The sequence below is a fragment of the Equus asinus genome, chromosome 16 (genome assembly GCF_041296235.1).
Source record: "Equus asinus isolate D_3611 breed Donkey chromosome 16, EquAss-T2T_v2, whole genome shotgun sequence".
Taxonomy (NCBI): domain Eukaryota; kingdom Metazoa; phylum Chordata; class Mammalia; order Perissodactyla; family Equidae; genus Equus; species Equus asinus.
This window is the reverse complement of record NC_091805.1, coordinates 46,539,281-46,558,471: the sequence shown is the minus strand read 5'-3', so window position 1 is coordinate 46,558,471 and position 19,191 is coordinate 46,539,281. Positions and strand designations below refer to the sequence as shown.

Sequence of the window (19,191 nt, the reverse complement as noted above, 5' to 3'; positions counted from 1 at the left end):
ATCCTTTCTAATAAATGCTTAGCATTTATATAAGTTACTATGACTTCTTGAACCAGTGTTAGACTTTAGATTGTTTCTAGGAATTTGTTCTTAAAACATTTCAGTGAACACATTTGTGCGTAAAGCCTTGTTCACATTTCAGATTTCCCCAGGACAGGTTTCCTGCAGTGGAATTAATAAGGACGGTACTTCCACATCTGGTACCTGTTGCTGAACTGCACTTCAGAAGGGTTGCACCAGCTCACTGCCATAAAAGTACGAGCGTATTGTTCTTAGCCCACTTTCTCAATGTTTTTAAATCTTTTATCTTTGGTGGTTTGATAAATGAATAATTTACTTTATCTAAATTTTTGATTGCCAAAATTGAAATTTTTCATATGTTTTGTGTTTAATGAATGAACTTTAAGACTAATTTGTTTGTCTTCATGTCTTTTGGTAATTCAACAAATGACTGCCTACTACGTGCCAAGCACTGTTGTGTCTAGATGCTGGGGATTTCTCTTTGGAAAAAAAGTCCCTCAAGGAGCTTATATTCTAGTAGTTTAATTCTTACTGATCTGCTTAAATTCTTTAATACACTGATATATTTATATTTGTATTTGTTTTCCTTAGGTTTGAGTATAAAAGCTTGTACTTTTTATATAATCAAATATTGATTGATCCTTTCCTTTGCAGTTTTCTCTGTTGCTTTCAAACCTAGAAAGTCTCCCTTCCAGAAATGTTATAAATAGATGCATTTTTATTTAATATTTGTTAAGGCATTTAATACAGTTCATCAGGAATTTTTTGTATGTTGTGAGGTGAGCAACTAAATTGATTCCCTGCCCCCCCCATTTAAAAAAAGCCAAATAATATTTACGTACTGGTCATTACCTTCCACCCCTTTTTTTGGTCTTGTCTTTATCTTCCTTTTTTATAAACATCCCTTCTTGAGCTATCTACTTTTTCCATTGGACTCCTACTATTGTGTAATTGGTGGTCTTGGTTTTTGTGGGTTTTTTATTTTTAATGAACTTCGTTTTGTTTAATGATACTTCTTTAAAATTTTGGTGGTGCTGGTTAAGGAAAATTTACAATGCCGTGGAAATATAGTTTAGCCAAATTGTTAGGAAGTCTTTGAAGGAAAAGATGTTAACATACTGTCTTATCTAAAGTTGCTTGAGTGTTATGTTTTTCCCTTTAAAAAAAAAAATGCCCCCAAATGGATAAAGGTTAGAGAAAGAAACGTAAGTCAGGAAAGATGCTAGGAGAAGGGGGAACACTCTTTTTCAATTCTATTTTGATGTGCAATTAGAGGTAAAATGAGACTTGAGCAATACAGCCTAAATTTCAGCACCCTTGTTAGAGAACAGTTTAGAATCTTAGAAGAAAATGACTGCTCTAATTCCTTCTTATTCTGGTTCGTTTTCCCTTAGGGTTAGAACAACAGGAGTTTTACTCCCTACTTGCAGGAATGTGTGGTAGAACTGGAGACTTGAGAATGTGGTTTTCGCAACTTGGCCTGTGTATTACAGATCATATTATTGTGTTCTCATTTGTATGATAATAAGAACTACAACGTAAACAAAAAGGAAGCACAACTTGGAACTTGTGACCTAACATGTCAGGGATCTAGAGTAGTGGTCTTCAAATTAATTTAATCGTACTGTTAGTAAGAGCGTGTATAGTCAATATGTACGTTTGTATTATACATATATGTATATATATGTACATATAAATTGTGTGATTATACAGCTGTATTTGCATTGTAAAACATATGCTACAAATAGAGGACAGGTGAAATAAGCAATATTATAAAAATGGTTTACCTGTTAACAGTGCAGAAACTTCCACCCTCACTAGAAATATGTCTGCCTGCTTAGTTATAAGTGTTTAATGTAAAAACTATACTATCATAAATTAATATCTGAGGAACAGTGTACATGTATTGTGTTTTATTGCTACTAGTATAGGTCTGTATCAGTCTTGATCTTAACATTTTGGCAGACGTGTCACATCTCAGAAGGTTGTTTATTTCATAATGTGGAGGTTAAAGAACCAAAACTAAGATTAGAAGTATCAGTTCTCATACTCTGTGCTTGTCTTATTAGCATTATCTTCTATTTAAGATTCTTAGGAATCTTTGTCGACCATTTGTCTATTTGTGAGGGTAGTTTAGTTAAACTAGATAGCTAAATTTGTCCACTTAATTAGGCAAGTATGAACTGTAATAGGCTGAAAGCCAATGAATTGAGTGAAGACTTCACCATCAACCTCTCGTGGAGTTCTCCATTCTTCCCTCTGAATACCTGAGTGATGTATTGATGTGAGATGATGTGACATACCAACTCAGTGAGGCCTCTCCTTTATATACATAATAAGTATTTATAAAAGCTCGTTTTTATCTCTGGACAAAAATATATATACTTTTAGTATTTTCTTCCCATACCCTATTGGATTATCCTGTGTGTACTGTACTTGAGGGAGACAAGTGATTGAGAATATTGGATTCTATGTAAAGTTGTTGGACATTGAGAGAAAATTGGGCACAATTGTCTCACTGTAGCAACCACCGGAGAGTCCTTATGGCATTTTAAAAATTGTAAATTCTAGGGATTAGGGATTAGGGATTGTGTAAGGGCTTTAAGAAATACATTTCAGTTTGACCTTTTGAATGTTAATGCTATAATTTATTTATTTCATCAGTAGAAATCTGGTTAAATGAATTATATTTTCCTAAGGTAACCTAACGATAAATCTGTAGAGATGTACAGGTTGACTGTCGAATGTGTTAAATTGTTTTTGATCATAGTTATAAACATTGTGCTATGTTATCACAGCTGTTTGAGATGGAGAACGTTTTTACTGTGTCATCAGATCCTCATCCCCCTCCTTCACTTTCTTTACCTTTATCTTCTACCTCATCTGGGACTAAAAAACAAAAGAGGACCCCCATGTATCAGAGATCTGTAAGTCAGGGAAGCAGTCATCCCAGCTTATTTTGCTTTGTGTTAAGAGCATGACTTAGGAGGGCCACTCACTTTGGTTGAAATACCTTGCAAACTCACTTTCTAACTTCTCTAAGCATTTCCTTCACCTTGAATCTTGAAAGATAAGTTTAATAGTTCAGGGCCTTGCTACTCAAAATATGTGCAAGAATCAAAAGCATTGGTATCGCCTTGCGAGCTTGTTAGAAGTGGAGAATCTCAAATAGCTGCCTCTACTGAATCAGATTTCATATTTTAACCAGATAGCCAGGTAACTTACGTTTGAGAAACCCTAATTTAGAGCCCAGATTATAGAGCTATGCGTTCTGAGTTTGAATCCTCTACCATTTGACTTTGGCAAGTCATTTAACCTCTGTGTCTGTTTCCTCTTTGATAGAATGGGGATATTACTTTCTAGTGGGCTTTGGTACAAATTAAATGAGTTAATATATGTCAAACAAAGGATGATGTCTGGCATGAAAGAACTGGAACTTAACTGCCTACAGATATGATGGCTTTGATTTGCATAATTTGGCCATCCCAGACACTGTTTAACTACTTATACTTGGGTTGATCTTTCTAGAATTTTAGTAATTTTTTTTTCTGAGGGGACATATTTTTATTAATAATTCCTGTCACACTTAAATGAAAATGCTTATAAATCAAATTTTCCATGAAAAGGTGAAAACTAGTTGTAAAGATGTATATGTTGCTGCCGTAGTAAATCACTTGTAGACCTAGCCTTTGCCATGGATTTTGTCCTGTTTTATGCTTCACTTAAATTAATAAAATAATTTGTTTCTATAGTTTTATTCAAATAAGGTAAAATGAAGTACCCATTGTGATAGACAGTATTTGATGATCTAAACAGGTTCCATTGCATTACATTTTAGTAGCTCTTTTCACTAAAGAATGTGTTCTTCTGCTTTTTCTAATCATAGAAAAAAATGACAGTATTTAGAAATTTCATGAGTGTCTGAAACAGGTGAAAAGATTTCTTGAAATGTAACTGAACTGATTGAACACTTTTAGACTTGAAGAGCTTTTGTTGTCTTGGAGTTCATCTTCTCACTATTTTGGCTTGTCTTCCGTTAAAGGACTTAAGCATGCGTTACTCTGATATTTTCTAGTTTGAAATAAGTGTTGCATAGAAAGTTTATTGTTTTAATCTCTACTAACTTAAATAATGCCTTCGAGATGCATGGCTTACCAAATAGTATTAAAGTTTCTATTTAAGTTTCAAAATAGGTATTGTTAAACTTGTTAAGGAAGTGTCCTGATAGTTTGGGTTGCCATCCCTTGAATATTAGTTACCTTTGTTCTGAATTCTTTTATTTTAGTAATGTAAAATTAACGTAAAGGCAGCTTTTACGTATGTAGTTGCTTTACCTTAATATTAAACTCCAGAAATTCTGTTTCTTTGGTAAGTGAATATTCTACCATAAATTGGGACAGTTCCCTAAAATAATTCAAATTATTTCCTCTGAAATATTTTGCTATCTAAATTAACATTTCAAAAATAAAAGCCTGTAATCTTCTCTTCACCTATTTTACCTTTATTTTTTTTGCCTTTCTATATTAAAAATTTGGTGATAATCAGATTTAGTATGTTGTAGAGATAATGTACAGATCTGTATATATTGAGTTCTTTTTCTTTTTAAAACAGATGAGCTTTGATCCAAATCTTCTCCACAACAATGGACACAATGGGTACCCCAATGGTACTTCAGCAGCACTGCGTGAAACGGGGGTTATTGAAAAACTCCTGACCTCTTACGGATTTATTCAGTGTTCAGAACGTCAAGCTAGACTTTTCTTCCACTGTTCACAGTATAATGGCAACCTGCAGGACTTAAAAGTAGGAGGTAATCTGTCATTCTCTGTTTTAAAAAGCCAATCACAAATTTCTGTTGCATATCAACTTGCTCATGAGATCAAAGTGTTATAGTTTTCGCCTTTTAATTATACCATTTATGTCTATATAAACTAGCAGAGTCCTGATTTCTATTGTGGTGGTGTCTTTTTGAAGGATGGAAGACTAATTGAAAGTTATCTTTGAGTATTTTTTAAATAGATACTTGGAAGATTTAATTGTGATTTACCCTAATAATGACTATTTAACTATATGTTAGATTTTAGCCCAGTGAAAATGTTAAACTTTTATAATATTAGTTTGGATTATTTTACTAGATATTTTTTTTGGTAGTACCTGAAAAAATAACTCTTAAACAACGTCACCACTTGGTCTATGGAAATTCGTCTTGGCTGACACCATAAAAAACACTTTCACATGTAAAAATGTATGACTTATTAAAGGACTGACATTACAAGGTCTCAATGTCTATTTTTAAAAATATTGAGAAAAAAGTCAGAATAATAGTTAACATAAGTATTGGGCACGCTAAATACTCTGAGCCCTGCAAGATCATTATTTTGGTTAATCCTCACTTTATAGATGAGGAAACTGAAGTACAGAAAGAGAGAGGTTAAAAAAAACAGTTGCCAACCCTCGTGATTGTTATATTGCCTCATTGGTAGTTTTTGTAAATGCCAGGAAAACTAAGACTAAGGTGTGGCTGTCTTAGTTTAAAGCACTGGTTCTGAAACATTAGTATGTATCAGAGTTCATCCACAAGGCTTCTTAAAACAGATTGCTGTACCTGATGCACAGAGTTTGTCTTTGAATAGGTCTGGAATGGGCCCCAGGAATTTGCATTTACTAAGCTCCCAGGTGCTGCTGCTGCTGGTCCAGGGACCACACTTTGAGAATCACTGGTCTGAGGCAACTCAAATGCTACATTAAGTTTAGCTTGAAAGTGAGATCCATTTTGCCAAAATTAGCCCAACAAACACCACTTTGTTTATTTTAGATGATGTTGAATTCGAAGTATCATCTGACCGGCGGACTGGGAAACCCATTGCTGTTAAACTGGTGAAGATAAAACCAGAAATCCTCCCTGAAGAACGAATTAATGGACAAGTTAGTGACTTTGAAGCTTTGTGTTTTCTTAGGGCCCTGCATTTGCATATCTTTCACATTAGAAAGGGAAGATTCTCCCCATCTCCTCAGTTTGCACGTAAGAGAGCTATAGTATATAAAGATTACTATTTTAAAATTAAATCAGAAGCACTGGCATTTCTTGACCTGAATTAAAATATGGTCAAGACTCAATTTAGGTTTTTACATATAACCCTAAGTCTATACTTACAGTCAATTCATGTACTGTAAGTTTGAAACTTGGCAGCATGACATCCTCTTGTGGATCATATTAAAATGCATCCCTATGTCTAGTATAGAGGATATTAAAATTCAGTTTATATTGCACAGTGCTGCTCCTGAAATGATTAGCAATGGAAATTTTTTTTTTTTTGACTGGTAGGTTGTGTGCGCTGTTCCTCACAACTTAGAGAGTAAATCTCCAGCTGCCCCGGGTCAGAGTCCAACAGGGAGTGTATGCTACGAACGTAATGGGGTAAACTTGTGTATTTTTCTTAAACCTTTGCCTGATCCACCATGTGATCTATAAGCGTACTTTAAAATTCAAAATAGAAAACGTAAGCTGCAGTTGATAAAATCAGTTTTAAATTTGGTGTCTGAGAGACTTTGAGTGCGACATAATCAAAAAATTGCAAAGAAAAAAATCCATAGGACTTCCAAGTGTCTTAGCTTGCCCAAGTGTGACCTTAGTTAGAACATTGAGGTAAAATGTTCCTTTTATGCACTTTTTTGGGGGTTGTGGGAGTGGGACCTTTTTTCTGGTTTCTTTTAAGCACTAACTCCAGCTTTTTTGTTTGGAATGCCTTATATAAAAATTGTTTTTTTGAAATGTAACTACAGTCTCTGGGCAAATGCTTCCACGTGTGTAAGCTTTTTGAAGTTGGGTTGCTGCTCAGCTGTGGACTCGCAGAAGTCATCAGCATCATGGAGGGGAAGTGTGTGTTTATATGAGTAAAACAATGTACTTGTCATAAAGCATTTAATTTTAAATTTGGCTTTTTAAATGCCAGTTTGAGGTATTTAACGAAGTAAATCACAGTATACAGTGAACATGCATCTTGTCAATATAGTAATAATGACTTATTAATTCACAGGAAGTGTTTTATCTGACTTATACCCCTGAAGATGTCGAAGGGAACGTTCAGCTGGAAACCGGAGATAAAATAAACTTTGTAATTGATAACAATAAACAGTAAGTTCTCTTTTCCCACCTAAGTGATTTTTTATAAGAAATTTGAATTAGTTAAAAACCTAACTTGTAAATCTGGATAATTTTTGTTATCTTTTATCAGCTAAGCATTTGAGGGTCTATTCTATGATGGTTGCTGTGTAAGGGGTCAGAAATAGGAAGGTAATTAAAACATGGTCAGAGCTGTTCTGGAGGTCAGTGTTGAGTTTGCAAAAGCAGCAGTGCTTGATGTAAGTTTTGAGGGAAGAGTGTCAAGTCACTTGAGAGCATTCTGGGGAGAGGAAGTATTTTGGGGAAGGAACCAGAAATTTGAGTTGATTAAATTGACTGGCTCGTAGAGAGATGAAGTTTGAGCTTTATTCCATAAGCATAGGACTCTTGAAGGATTTTAAATGAAGGGATATAATTGGTTTACATGATTGGAAGCAGTGAAGGTGGTAGACTTTTGGAGAGTAGGGATGCTCTGGACTAGCAGCAGTAATATGAGAGTTAATATGAAAGATAAGGGCCTAATATAGATAGGCCAGGAGTGGTTGGATGGAGAAGTCAAGTCAACATTGAGAAGATAAAATCATCAAGCTCTGTAATTGATTAGAAAGAGGTGTGTATTGGAATTCAGGGAAGCAGAATCCCAAATGCCATTTTTCTGGCGTGGGCTACTGGACAGGTGATGATACCATTAACTGGACTAAGGAGATAAAAGCGAAAGTATTAAGGGTGGGGGAAAAATTAGACTTATTTTGGTATTTTGAATTTGAGATGTCTGTGGGTATTTCTGAGTAGCGATATGAATATGCAGTTGCATGTGTGAGTGTGAGACAAGCTAATAAATAGTTGTTGAATTCATCGGCATTAACAGTTAAGGGAAGTGTAAAGAAAGCCCAGGGATGATGATTTTTATTTTGGGGTGGGAGAGACAAGAGATACAAGTACAGAAGGAAGTCAAAAATAGGAAGTTGGAGAAAGTGCTAGAAAGGCACTTTCCAAAAGCATAAGGAAAGAAGAGTCCCAAGAGCATGTGCAGAATTATTAGCCTTGAACTTTCTTTCTTATGAGACTAGAAGGAATTAGATCAAGTTGTGGGTGTTACTAGTGTCGGTCTGAAAGTCTCAATTTAATCTCAAGTAGGAAACTAGGGGATAGGGCTTGAGTTTGAGTGGGGAGCCAGTGAAAGGGCTTTATTACGTTCTTGTGTGTGCCAAGCAAGTAAATACTTCATGTATAGTTGTAAATCCTCAGAACATCCTCACCTGATAAAATTTCTTCATCTGTAAAATGAGATTTGTTTCTCATAAAGTAACTTGCCTAAAGTCATACAGCTTTTAAATAGCAGACATTTAAAACTTGATCTGGCCCTAAAGCCTTTTCACTGCAGTAAGTTGCAAAGGCAGTTAGGATTTTTCCAGTGTCTTTGTTAGTTTGTTAAATTTTTTAAATAAAAAGCACAATTGGGTTACAATTTGTCCCTTGAAGAATTAAGGGAAGTAATCCCTTAGTATGCAACTCTTCTTAAACAACTCCACCAACAAATACCATTGTGACTTAAGTTCTGCCATCTTTAAAATGAACTCAAATTTACATTGCTGCTGCTTAGAGATGGGGACAGTATAGCAACATGGTGTCTCAAACCAGTTTCAATGAAGGTGAATGTCATTTTTTAAAGCATGGCAAATTTCTCCTATAATCATTGCATTTACTCAACTTTCTTTTATGGCTGTTTAATCAGAAATAATGATGATGGGATAGCTACTAAATTCAGCGCTCATTGCAAACAGGGACCACATTTTATTCATATCTGTATCCCCAGTACTTTTGCAGCACATAATACCTATTCAAATATTTGTTCAATGAATGACCTTCCTAAAACTTCAGTATTCCCTGTTGTTGGTTGCACCCAATTTGTGGCTTTACTTCTATTGTTATGTAATAGGAAAGCAGAGTAGAACATCATGTATCCATGATATTCTTCTAATAGCTTAAGAGAAAAGTTATCTATATATGTGTGCCCAATTTAGAAGGCCTAGGGAGTTTCAGCAGAAGTCCTTTGCATATGAAGCCATATGAAAAGGATCAGGTGTCATAAACCTTAAATTTGCTGTTAGTGATGACATAGAATTCTTGAGGCCACAGAAAACTGGTGTTTCTCTAGACGCATCATATCTAACCAAGCCAATGCGTTTTTCACCCCTCTTTAATCCCCCCATCCCCACCCAATTATTCTTTTCTAGTACTGGTGCTGTAAGTGCTCGTAACATTATGCTGTTGAAAAAGAAACCAGCCCGCTGTCAGGGAGTAGTTTGTGCCATGAAGGTAAGTGTCATCAAATTTGAGAAACTTGAGTTTTTTCTTTGACTGCTTTGTCTTATACTTCAAACTGAAGGCTTTTGCTTTTCCTCTGTCTTCCCTTTAAAAATATTTCACTATTAAACTCAAAAGTAATCTCTTAAAATTCCTTGGTTACTAATTCATTATATTCTTTAAAATAGGCCATTTAGTTGATAACATTACTATTAGACTTTACCAAATATCTTGTTTGCACTGTGATATAATTTTATGAAAGGGCTTATTGATTGTAAGTTGTACTCATAAATATGTACACTGAATAGTACATAATATTTCTGTTATTTTTTGGTTTTTGTTTGTTTGACTTTAGGAGGCCTTTGGCTTTATTGAAAGAGGTGATGTTGTAAAAGAGATATTCTTTCACTATAGTGAATTTAAGGGTGACTTAGAAACCTTACAGCCTGGAGATGACGTGGAATTCACAATCAAGGACAGAAATGTAAGATAGTTGGCTACCTTGATCTTTGGCCTTCTTTTAAGATCAGTAGTGAATTGTATTTTTAGGAAACACTTAAAATTACCTAATCCCCCTCCTCTCCAACTCCCTTCTTACTTAGGGTAAAGAAGTTGCAACAGATGTCAGACTATTGCCTCAAGGAACAGTCATTTTTGAAGATATCAGCATTGAACATTTTGAAGGAACTGTAACCAAAGTTATTCCAAAAGTACCCAGTAAAAACCAGGTAAATAGTTTTTTCCAGGAGAGTCTTCTTTTGCCTCAGCAGTAATAGAATGATATGGTATGGTATGTGGAAATTTTATTGTATTCGATTAACGTAATTCTGAGATAGTGGAACAATTAAATATTTCTTGATATGTATAATTAAACTAAATGAGAAACCATTGATTACGTTCATGAATATGTTTTGTTTGTTTTTTACTGGGTGGTAAGGAAAAAGGGACAAAAGAAGAAACACCAGTCAAATTGGGAAAAAAACAGTTTGGGTGTGCATTTGTTCCCCGACCCCAGTTTGTTTCTTTGGTGGGAGAAGTGAGAAGATGAGACCAGGGATGTCATTGCTAAGGAAATATGAAACATAAAAGACTGAAATTCTTTTCCTTAAATAAAATCTGTCAATATCAGTATGCAGGATCTTAACTGCAGTGTTGTGAATGTCTGGTTGTATCATTTGACCATAGAACACAAAGCTTTCAAATTGGACTTATGTTCTCAACACTGTTTTTCCCTTGAGGGAACTGTCTATTATAAATAATGTGGGTTTGCTGTGTGTTCTTCTTGTTTGACTTAGAACTAGGAAGGATGAGAAATCTCCAGCTAAAATAGTTTTTCCCTCTCATCAGAATGACCCATTGCCAGGACGCATCAAAGTTGACTTTGTGATTCCTAAAGAACTTCCCTTTGGAGACAAAGATACAAAATCCAAGGTGACCCTGCTGGAAGGTGACCATGTTAGGTTTAATATTTCAACAGACCGACGTGACAAATTAGAACGAGCAACCAACATAGAAGTTCTGTCAAATACATTTCAGTTCACTAATGAAGCCAGAGAAATGGTAAGTGTTGTACATTATAAGATATGTATCCAGTATTGGGGGGGCATTGTTTTATTCAAGGTGGTAATACTATATTGAAAACTCAAAATTAGTGATCCTGGGCAGTTACCGTGTTAAGATGGTAAAGAACACAGACATTTGAATCAGGTCTTGGTTTGACGTCTAACTCTGCCAGTTATCTTAAAACAAAGGTGAAAAAGCTTTAGAATAGAAATCTGGACAGGATGATTTCTAAGGACTTTTGAGAGTCAGTGATTCTCTGGCCCTTAAACATGAAGACTGAGAAGGTTCAAGTCCATCATTGTAGAAAGTAGATTTTCCCAAACTGTTCCTTAAGATGTTTAGTAAACACTAGAGTAAACAAAGTTAAGTAGATTTCGTTTTCACAGCAGGGCTTTTCAAATGCCTTTTAGTGGGTATATCTTCTAAATTTCTGGAAGTTATATTGTCATAAAGCTTGGGCCTTATTTGGAATCCTGGTTTCTGCCACTCACTAGCTGTGTGCTTTCGACAAATTGTTTAACCTCTCTCTGCCTCAATTTCCTCATCTTTCAAAACGGGGTAATACTACCAAGTTCACAGAATTGAGGATTAAATTAAATGGAATAAATTATGTGCATGTGTTTATGGTCAAATATGATAACTTTCTAGTACATGGGGAGTCTCAGACAGTTGCTCAGAGGTTAACTTACTTTATGGAATACAGTGAATTTGTATTTAAATGGAAAAATTAAAATGTGGATACAGAATTTGGGTCATTAATACAAAAAATTCCTAATGAATTTAACTTGATGTTTCCAAACTTGAATGTTGTTGTCTTGACATGCTTCACAGCCAGTGAAAATATTATTTGCGTTTCAGGGTGTAATTGCTGCCATGAGAGATGGCTTTGGTTTCATCAAGTGTGTGGATCGTGATGCTCGCATGTTCTTCCACTTCAGTGAAATCCTGGATGGGAACCAGCTCCATATTGCAGATGAAGTAGAGTTTACTGTGGTTCCTGTGAGTAGTTTTTGACAAGAATATGAGGGGTTTTCTTGATGCTTCCTTTTTCAGTTAAAGTTACTTTTGTTTATCATTTGTAGGATATGCTCTCTGCCCAAAGAAATCATGCTATTAGGATTAAAAAGCTTCCCAAGGGCACGGTTTCATTCCATTCCCATTCAGATCATCGTTTTATGGGCACTGTAGAAAAAGAAGCCACTTTTTCCAATCCTAAAACCACTAGCCCAAATAAAGGCAAAGAAAAGGTAAGTTTTACATGATCAAAATGATTTTTTGTATCTCTTTATTCTTCTACTACTTAAAGGCAACCACTGTCCACACAATAATGGGATATTCTCTCTTTCAGAATTCTGTGTAATATTAACAGTGAACTAATTATTAACATTTTGGGCTGGATAATGCTTTGCGGGAGGAGCTGTTCTAGGCATTTGTGGAATGTTTAACAGCATCCCTGGCATTTACCAAGTAGAAGCCAATATCTCTCTTTTTCTCCTCCCCCTGTATGACAGGCAAAAGTGTCTCCAGATACTACCCAAAGTCCCCAGATCACCCCAGTTGAGAACCACTCATCTAAAATGATAGAACTTACTGACCAAGCAGTTTAACTTTCAAATTTGGGTAGACTCACTTCACACATTTGGACTCCATTTATTGAAAAATCCTCTGAATAAAAAATAGAAAGATGTCTAAGATGGCTTCTGCTCTCAAGTAAATAAATTGAGAGTTGTATAGAAACAGATAATTCATATAGAAAATGTTGGCATAAAAAGTCAGTAAGTGCTCTGGTGAAAATTAATTCTAAACTGGCAGGACCTGGGGTGATTTTACTAAGGCATTGGCATTTAGTAGGTAGTGATAAATGAGGAAAGAACATTCCTCACAAGAGTAATGATGGTACAGGTAAGAAAAATCCAGGGTTTCTTTAGAAAGCGCTAAGTAGTTTGACAGGAAGATGGGTTTATTTTTCTTGGATGGAGGTGAGTAGGGGAAATGGGATGAAAAATCAGGACACAGCTAGATTGAGAATGTGTTGATTGCTACTCTAAAGAATTTAGACCTTGTTCTGTATTCAGAAAAAGATTTCTGTTGGAAAATGACATCAGGTATGCACTTCAGGAAGATAATGGCTATATTGTTAACCCTAGAAGGGGGCAGAGAAAGACAAAAGACAAGAGGCTTGATAGGAAATTATTTAATGGTTTAGATAGTCCTTGCACTAGAGACAGAGATAATGGATGTAGACAAGAAAAGATCCATGAGAGAGATGGTGGAAAGTAAGGTAATTTTAGAAATAACTATTTAGGAGCCAGAAAGAACAGAGAGAGCAGCTTGCTTACCACTTATTTTGTAGCTTGGAAAGTTACTTCACCTCTGAGCTTCAGTTTTTAAACTTAAAAAATTATTGTCTTAAGCCAGCCTTGATGAGCCAGGGGTTAAAGTTTGGCTCTATCACCACTCCGCAGCCCAGGTTTGTTTCCTGATCATGGAACCACACCACCTCAATCTGTCAGTTGCCATGCTGTGGTGGCAGCTCACATAGGAGACTTAGAAGACTTACAACTGGGATATACAACCAGGCACTGGGGCTTTGAGGCGGGGAAAAAAAAAAGAGGAAGATTGGCAACAGATGTTAGCTCAGGGTGAATCTTTCCCTGCAAAAAAAAAAATTTTGTCTCCTGTTTTGTTTAAAAACCCCTCACAGTGCCTAGCCCATACTAGGAATTTCACAAGTGGCTGATGGTGCTATTAACAATAAGAAAAATAAAATTCATTGGGCCGTATTTTTAATGGCTTTTAGCTCTTGGAATGGCCTGCTTCCCAGATGTCTCTGGGAAAACTGGGTTGATCAAGACAGCCTTTGTGTGAGACTTTTCCTGCCCTTTTGTTGTTATTTTCTTCTTAGGCCAACACTGTATCCTAGTAAGTCCTTTAGTATTGGGCTTATGATAGTATATTACACTTAACCTGTTTATGAATCTGTCTCCTCTACTAGACTGGACTCTTTGCAGGCAGGGATTGTCTTATCTCTGTTTAATATACTTGGTATGTAGTATATTGGCTGGATATTGAGGTTAACGGCTAGAAAAGAGTTGAGAACAAAAATGCTGAGATTTTGAGTTTGGTTGACTTGCAAAAGAGTTGATGCCATTGGAGTCAGGCTTGAATTGACTGACATCATCACTCTTGACTTAACCAAAGTCAAATCCTTAGCATCATTTTGTACGGCTATATAACCTTGGTCAAGTTTGTTGTTTTTGTTTGATTTTTTTTCCAGTTTTATTGGGAAATAAGATGCATCACTGTATCAGTTTAAGGCATACAGCAAGTCACATTTTTTTTACCCTCCTAAGACTTTCCTAATTTGTGAAATGAGAGATAAGAGTAATTGTAGAGATGGTTTTATTGTAACATTAAATTTGATAGTACAAAGTGCCTAACATAATGTCTGGTACATTATAAATGTTCAGTAAATATTATTATATAATAGTTATAAATGGAGTATGAATGGTAGAAGAGTAGAAATTAACTGATTTTGAATATGTAATAGTAATAAGTTCTGGAGCTTAGGAAAGGAGTCAAAGCTAGACTAGGGATGTGGGCATTAATCCCCATAGAAATGATAGTTGAAACCATAGAAACATTATAATTTATGTAGTGGCTATACAATGTCGTTGTTTACTGTATGATTCTATATGACATACCTGAAATTTCTCACTTTTGAGGAGCTAATCTTTCTCGTATTCAGCAATTTAAGTGTTATTATGGAAACATTAGTGTATCATAACCTAATCACTTGCCTGCATATCCAGTGCCCTGAACTGTGCTAGATCCTGTACCAAATTAAATTCTCATGCATTGGTAAATATATTGATTAACATTATGTATGAAACACTGTGAGATACTATAGGAGATTCACAATAGGCACTACAAAATCTTCCTGCCCGACAGAATTTCTACCTGGTTGAAAATACATGCCCAATTTGATTTCTGATTGGCTAAGAGAAGTATAGAATGAGCATATTGTAAATTTTCAATAAGTTTTTCCTTTTTTCCTCCTCAACAGCAAAAATTAGGTTATTAAGACTAGAAGACCCAGTTACAGCAGATTGAATCAGTCCTGGGTTAAGGCAACACTACCACTTTATTCATATAAAATTCTATTATTGTTAGAGAACGCTGGAGTAGGAAATCCCTACAGCCCTGCCAATCCTTTGCCTCAACGGTCTTTAAGAACTGTAGCTGCTTATATTGCTTTTTTGCTCCTGGTTTTTTTCGTTGTATTCTGACTTTCTCTTTCTTTAGGAGGCTGAGGATGGTGTTATTGCTTATGATGATTGTGGAGTGAAATTGACTATTGCTTTTCAAGCCAAGGATGTGGAAGGATCTACTTCCCCTCAAATAGGAGATAAGGCAAGATAATTCTGCTTATTTGAGAGAGGGAGGGTTAAAGGTTGTCATCTTAAACATAAAGCCTAGAAAATGGTTTAAGTTTTGCCAAGTTTTTATTACAATTTTTTGTGCCTACAGGTTTAATGTATGAACATCTTTCTATTTAAAAGCAGCTTATTCAATTAGAATAGGATCTAGCAAGGTCTTTTTAAAAGCTTTTTGAGGAGTCACTATTTAAGCATTGTATAAGATATGCCTGAATCAATTAGCTTAGATAAAATTAATAGTATTGGTGAGAAAGTTAAAACAGTCACTGAAACGTCATCAAAGTAAAATCACACCAAAGATTTTACGTTGCTTTTCGTTTTTCTCATACTTAGTACTTATGGTTTTCTGATACCCCTCCTTTAGAGAAATTAAGAATCTATAAGGAATACACATTGGAGAATAAAATTTGATCCTTTGTGAAAATGGAATGAGACTTAGAAGTCTGGTGAAAATCTATTCCATCAGAGTATTTACAAAGAATATTTGGAGTGCAAAGTATGGTTTGGGGAAGTTATGGAGCTTAAGGCGTTAAGGAGCTTGGTGTCTAAATGATGTGCTATTAATGAGCATCCTTGTTTTTCACAGGTTGAATTTAGTATTAGTGACAAACAGAGGCCTGGACAGCAGATTGCAACTTGTGTGCGACTTTTAGGTCGTAATTCCAACTCCAAGAGGCTCTTGGGTTATGTGGCAACTCTGAAGGATAATTTTGGATTTATTGAAACAGCCAATCATGATAAGGAAATCTTTTTCCATTACAGGTGAGGAATGCCTTTTAGGAAGTTAGAGCTTACCATGCATCCTTTGGTTTTGAAGTTAAAAAATGTTTACTATTAGGTGGTTATATTTTTAATCAGAAATTTTATATTGGTAAAATTATGGCAATTTATAAACTAAAATTAATCATCTACCTTTATATAGAGAATGTGTGGCCAAAAGATATAGAAAAGCCTGGATGCTTGAACATTGGATAGGAGCCTTTCTGCTTCAGTGAAAGAATACTCTTTTATATGTTGCTACCAGAGAGTTGTATATTTGATTTGGTATTATAATATAGCATAATGGTTAAGGGCATGGGCTCCTAGAACCGGACAGTTGGAGTTTGAATCCAGACTCTGCTGCTTACTAGTTTTGTAACTTTTATTGAATGAAATTAACTTCCTAGTATCTTAGTTTCATTATCGTGAAGCTAGGGTTTATTATGGTACCTCTTCATAGAGTGTTTCTGAGGATTAAACGAGTCAATACATATAATGTGCTTAAAAACAGTATCCAGCATAAGTAAGCACACCATGAATGTTGTTATAGAAGAAATAAAGACTACTTGCTACTGTTGATGTTTGTGGTAATTGCTTATTCAAATTGTCATTTCCTTTCCCCCCAGTGAGTTCTCTGGTGATGTCGATAGCCTGGAACTGGGGGACATGGTCGAGTACAGCTTGTCCAAAGGCAAAGGCAACAAAGTCAGTGCAGAAAAAGTGAACAAAACACACTCAGGTAATGAATTGTGACTTGTAGTTAGTCAGCCTGTGCTTTGGGTGAGAGATAAAGGGATAGGGTGGGATAGGGAGCAAAAACCCAATTGTTCTAGATCAGTGTTCTCTGAGTGTAGTCCCCAGATCTAGCAGCATCACCTGGCTGCTTGATGGAAATACAAGTTCTGTGACCCTTCCCCAGACCTACTGAAACCCTGGGGATGGGGAGTCTGTTTTAACAAATCGTTCCGGTGATTCTGATGTACACGGAAGTTTGAGAACTACTGTTCTAGATATTTTAGGTCATTTGCTTTAAGTTTATTTCCAATTCTATATCTTTTTTAAAAATAGCCCCAAGATATAAATCTTCATGGGGTTGGGGAAAGAAGGATTTCTCTGGAAGACCATTTTGGAGAAGAACGAGTCTAAATGTGAAAAACAATGGGAACTTAAGAAAATCATTGATATTTAGGATCTCTGACCTTTAAAAGATCTATAGCTTACTTTTGGCTTTCATCTTAACTCCCCAAATAACACTTTCTCTTGGTGAGGCTTAGAGAGATGACAGCCAAGAATGTTCATTTCAGTTTAATAAATATATCTAAGTGCATGCTGTGTTTTAGATACTGGGGGTATAGCAGTAAAGAAATTAGACAAATCCCTGCCTTCATTGAGCTTATTTTTTAGTGGAAAATACAGGCAAACAAGATGAGTAAAATTATGTAGTATCTTTAGAAAGATATAAATATTGGGTTTGCCATTGTAGAGCACAGGGAAGGCCTCACTAAAAAGGTGACATTTGATCATACGGAAAGGGTGAAAGAGCAAGGCATGTTTTAAATTTGTATACTTGTTAATTCTTTAAACAAATTATTTAGTTTGGTCAGGAAGACTGGCCCTGAGCTAACATCTGTTGCCAATCTTCCTGTTTCATATGTGGGATGCCACCACAGGCTAGCTTGATGAGCAGTGTGTAGGTCGACATCCAGGATCCAAACCCGCGAACCCAGGGCCTCCGTAGCAGAGCACATGAACTCCACCACTACGCCACCAGAGCTGGCCCCACAAATTAACTTTGTCTTAATGGTAGTTTGGAAATGTTTCAAGAATAGCAGGCAACCAACCAGCCCTCTTATGTTTTAACATTTCTTCTGATGGCTTTTGCTTTTTTCCTTGTGGGATAGAGTTTAAGTAAAACCCCATTGAGTGAGAGGTATACGTGCTTTGTTTTGTAGTGAATGGCATTACTGAGGAAGCTGATCCCACCATCTACTCTGGTAAAGTCATTCGCCCATTGCGGAGTGTTGATCCAACACAGACTGAGTACCAAGGAATGATTGAGATCGTGGAGGAAGGTAAGAGCATCCTTGTCAGATTGTTTGAAATTTGTCTTACCTTCACATGAGCACTTTGAAGGTTTTAAAATATGATGGTATTTGTTGTAATTGTTTTCAGATTCCTTAAAAACTGAATTAAGGAAAAGTGACTTTTCCCCCCGTGCTTGGTTTTTATTTTTATATCCCTTGGGTCTGAGATCAGCCTGGGTTTGTGTTGTGAACAAATGACTGCTGTGTAGTGAACAAATGACTGCTGTGTAAGCATATGACTTATAGGTGAGCAACTAATTGAGTTATATTGAAATAGACTGAGAACAAAAGGTCATACCAAGAATTTGCATTTGATGTCATGTGATAATCAAATATTCACAATTGGCTGGGTTTAGTACAACTTTATAATTTTCCTCTATTATTCACTAGTTATTTACATCAGTATTAACACTTTTCCTAGTAACGATTCAATTCTATAAACATTAGTGCTTCCCATAAAAGTTTACTATATCTGTTCCCTTTTTTAAAGCTTGGCACCTGAGCTAACATCTGTTGCCAATCTTCTTCTTTTTTCTTCTTCTCCTCCTTCTCCGCAAAGCCTCCCCCAGTACATAGTTGTATGTTCTGGTTGTAAGTGACTCTTCTTGTGCTATGTGGGACGCTGCCTCAGCATGGCCTGATTAGCGGTGCCGTGTCCACGCCCAGGATCTGAACTGCTGAAACCCTGGACCGCTGAAGTGGAGAGCACGAACTTAACCACTCACCTGCGGGGCCGGCCCCTATCTGTTCCTTAATAGCTAGAGTTCCATGGGTATCCTACTGCTTGTCTCTAAGCCAGAGCTCCCTATATTTTTCATTTTCTGTTTTTTTCTCTCCATCTTCAGTAACTCCATGAGTTCTGGTGCTACCTTTTACCCCTAGTTATTACCACCAG

The 19,191-nt window shown here is 35.9% G+C and overlaps 1 protein-coding gene across 32 annotated transcripts in view; it reads left to right on the top strand.

The window, feature by feature from the left end:
* CSDE1 (cold shock domain containing E1) overlaps positions 1-19,191 on the top strand; it is a 37,063-nt gene that overhangs the window by 12,182 nt on the left and 5,690 nt on the right. For 2 of the 32 annotated variants that reach the window (XM_070487084.1, XM_070487083.1), the window contains 16 exons: positions 143-255; positions 2,820-2,948; positions 4,633-4,831; positions 5,837-5,946; positions 6,347-6,439; positions 7,059-7,156; positions 9,382-9,463; positions 9,807-9,935; positions 10,054-10,179; positions 10,799-11,011; positions 11,873-12,013; positions 12,097-12,261; positions 15,320-15,427; positions 16,040-16,215; positions 16,839-16,951; positions 18,165-18,284. In XM_070487084.1, coding sequence (XP_070343185.1) covers positions 2,829-2,948; positions 4,633-4,831; positions 5,837-5,946; positions 6,347-6,439; positions 7,059-7,156; positions 9,382-9,463; positions 9,807-9,935; positions 10,054-10,179; positions 10,799-11,011; positions 11,873-12,013; positions 12,097-12,261; positions 15,320-15,427; positions 16,040-16,215; positions 16,839-16,951; positions 18,165-18,284 — 1,993 coding nt within the window. In that variant the 5' untranslated portion in view covers positions 143-255; positions 2,820-2,828. The remainder of the gene's footprint in view (positions 1-142; positions 256-2,819; positions 2,949-4,632; positions 4,832-5,836; positions 5,947-6,346; positions 6,440-7,058; positions 7,157-9,381; positions 9,464-9,806; positions 9,936-10,053; positions 10,180-10,798; positions 11,012-11,872; positions 12,014-12,096; positions 12,262-15,319; positions 15,428-16,039; positions 16,216-16,838; positions 16,952-18,164; positions 18,285-19,191) is intronic. The other 30 variants (XM_070487082.1, XM_070487085.1, XM_070487095.1 and 27 more) reach the window with 17 other exon arrangements.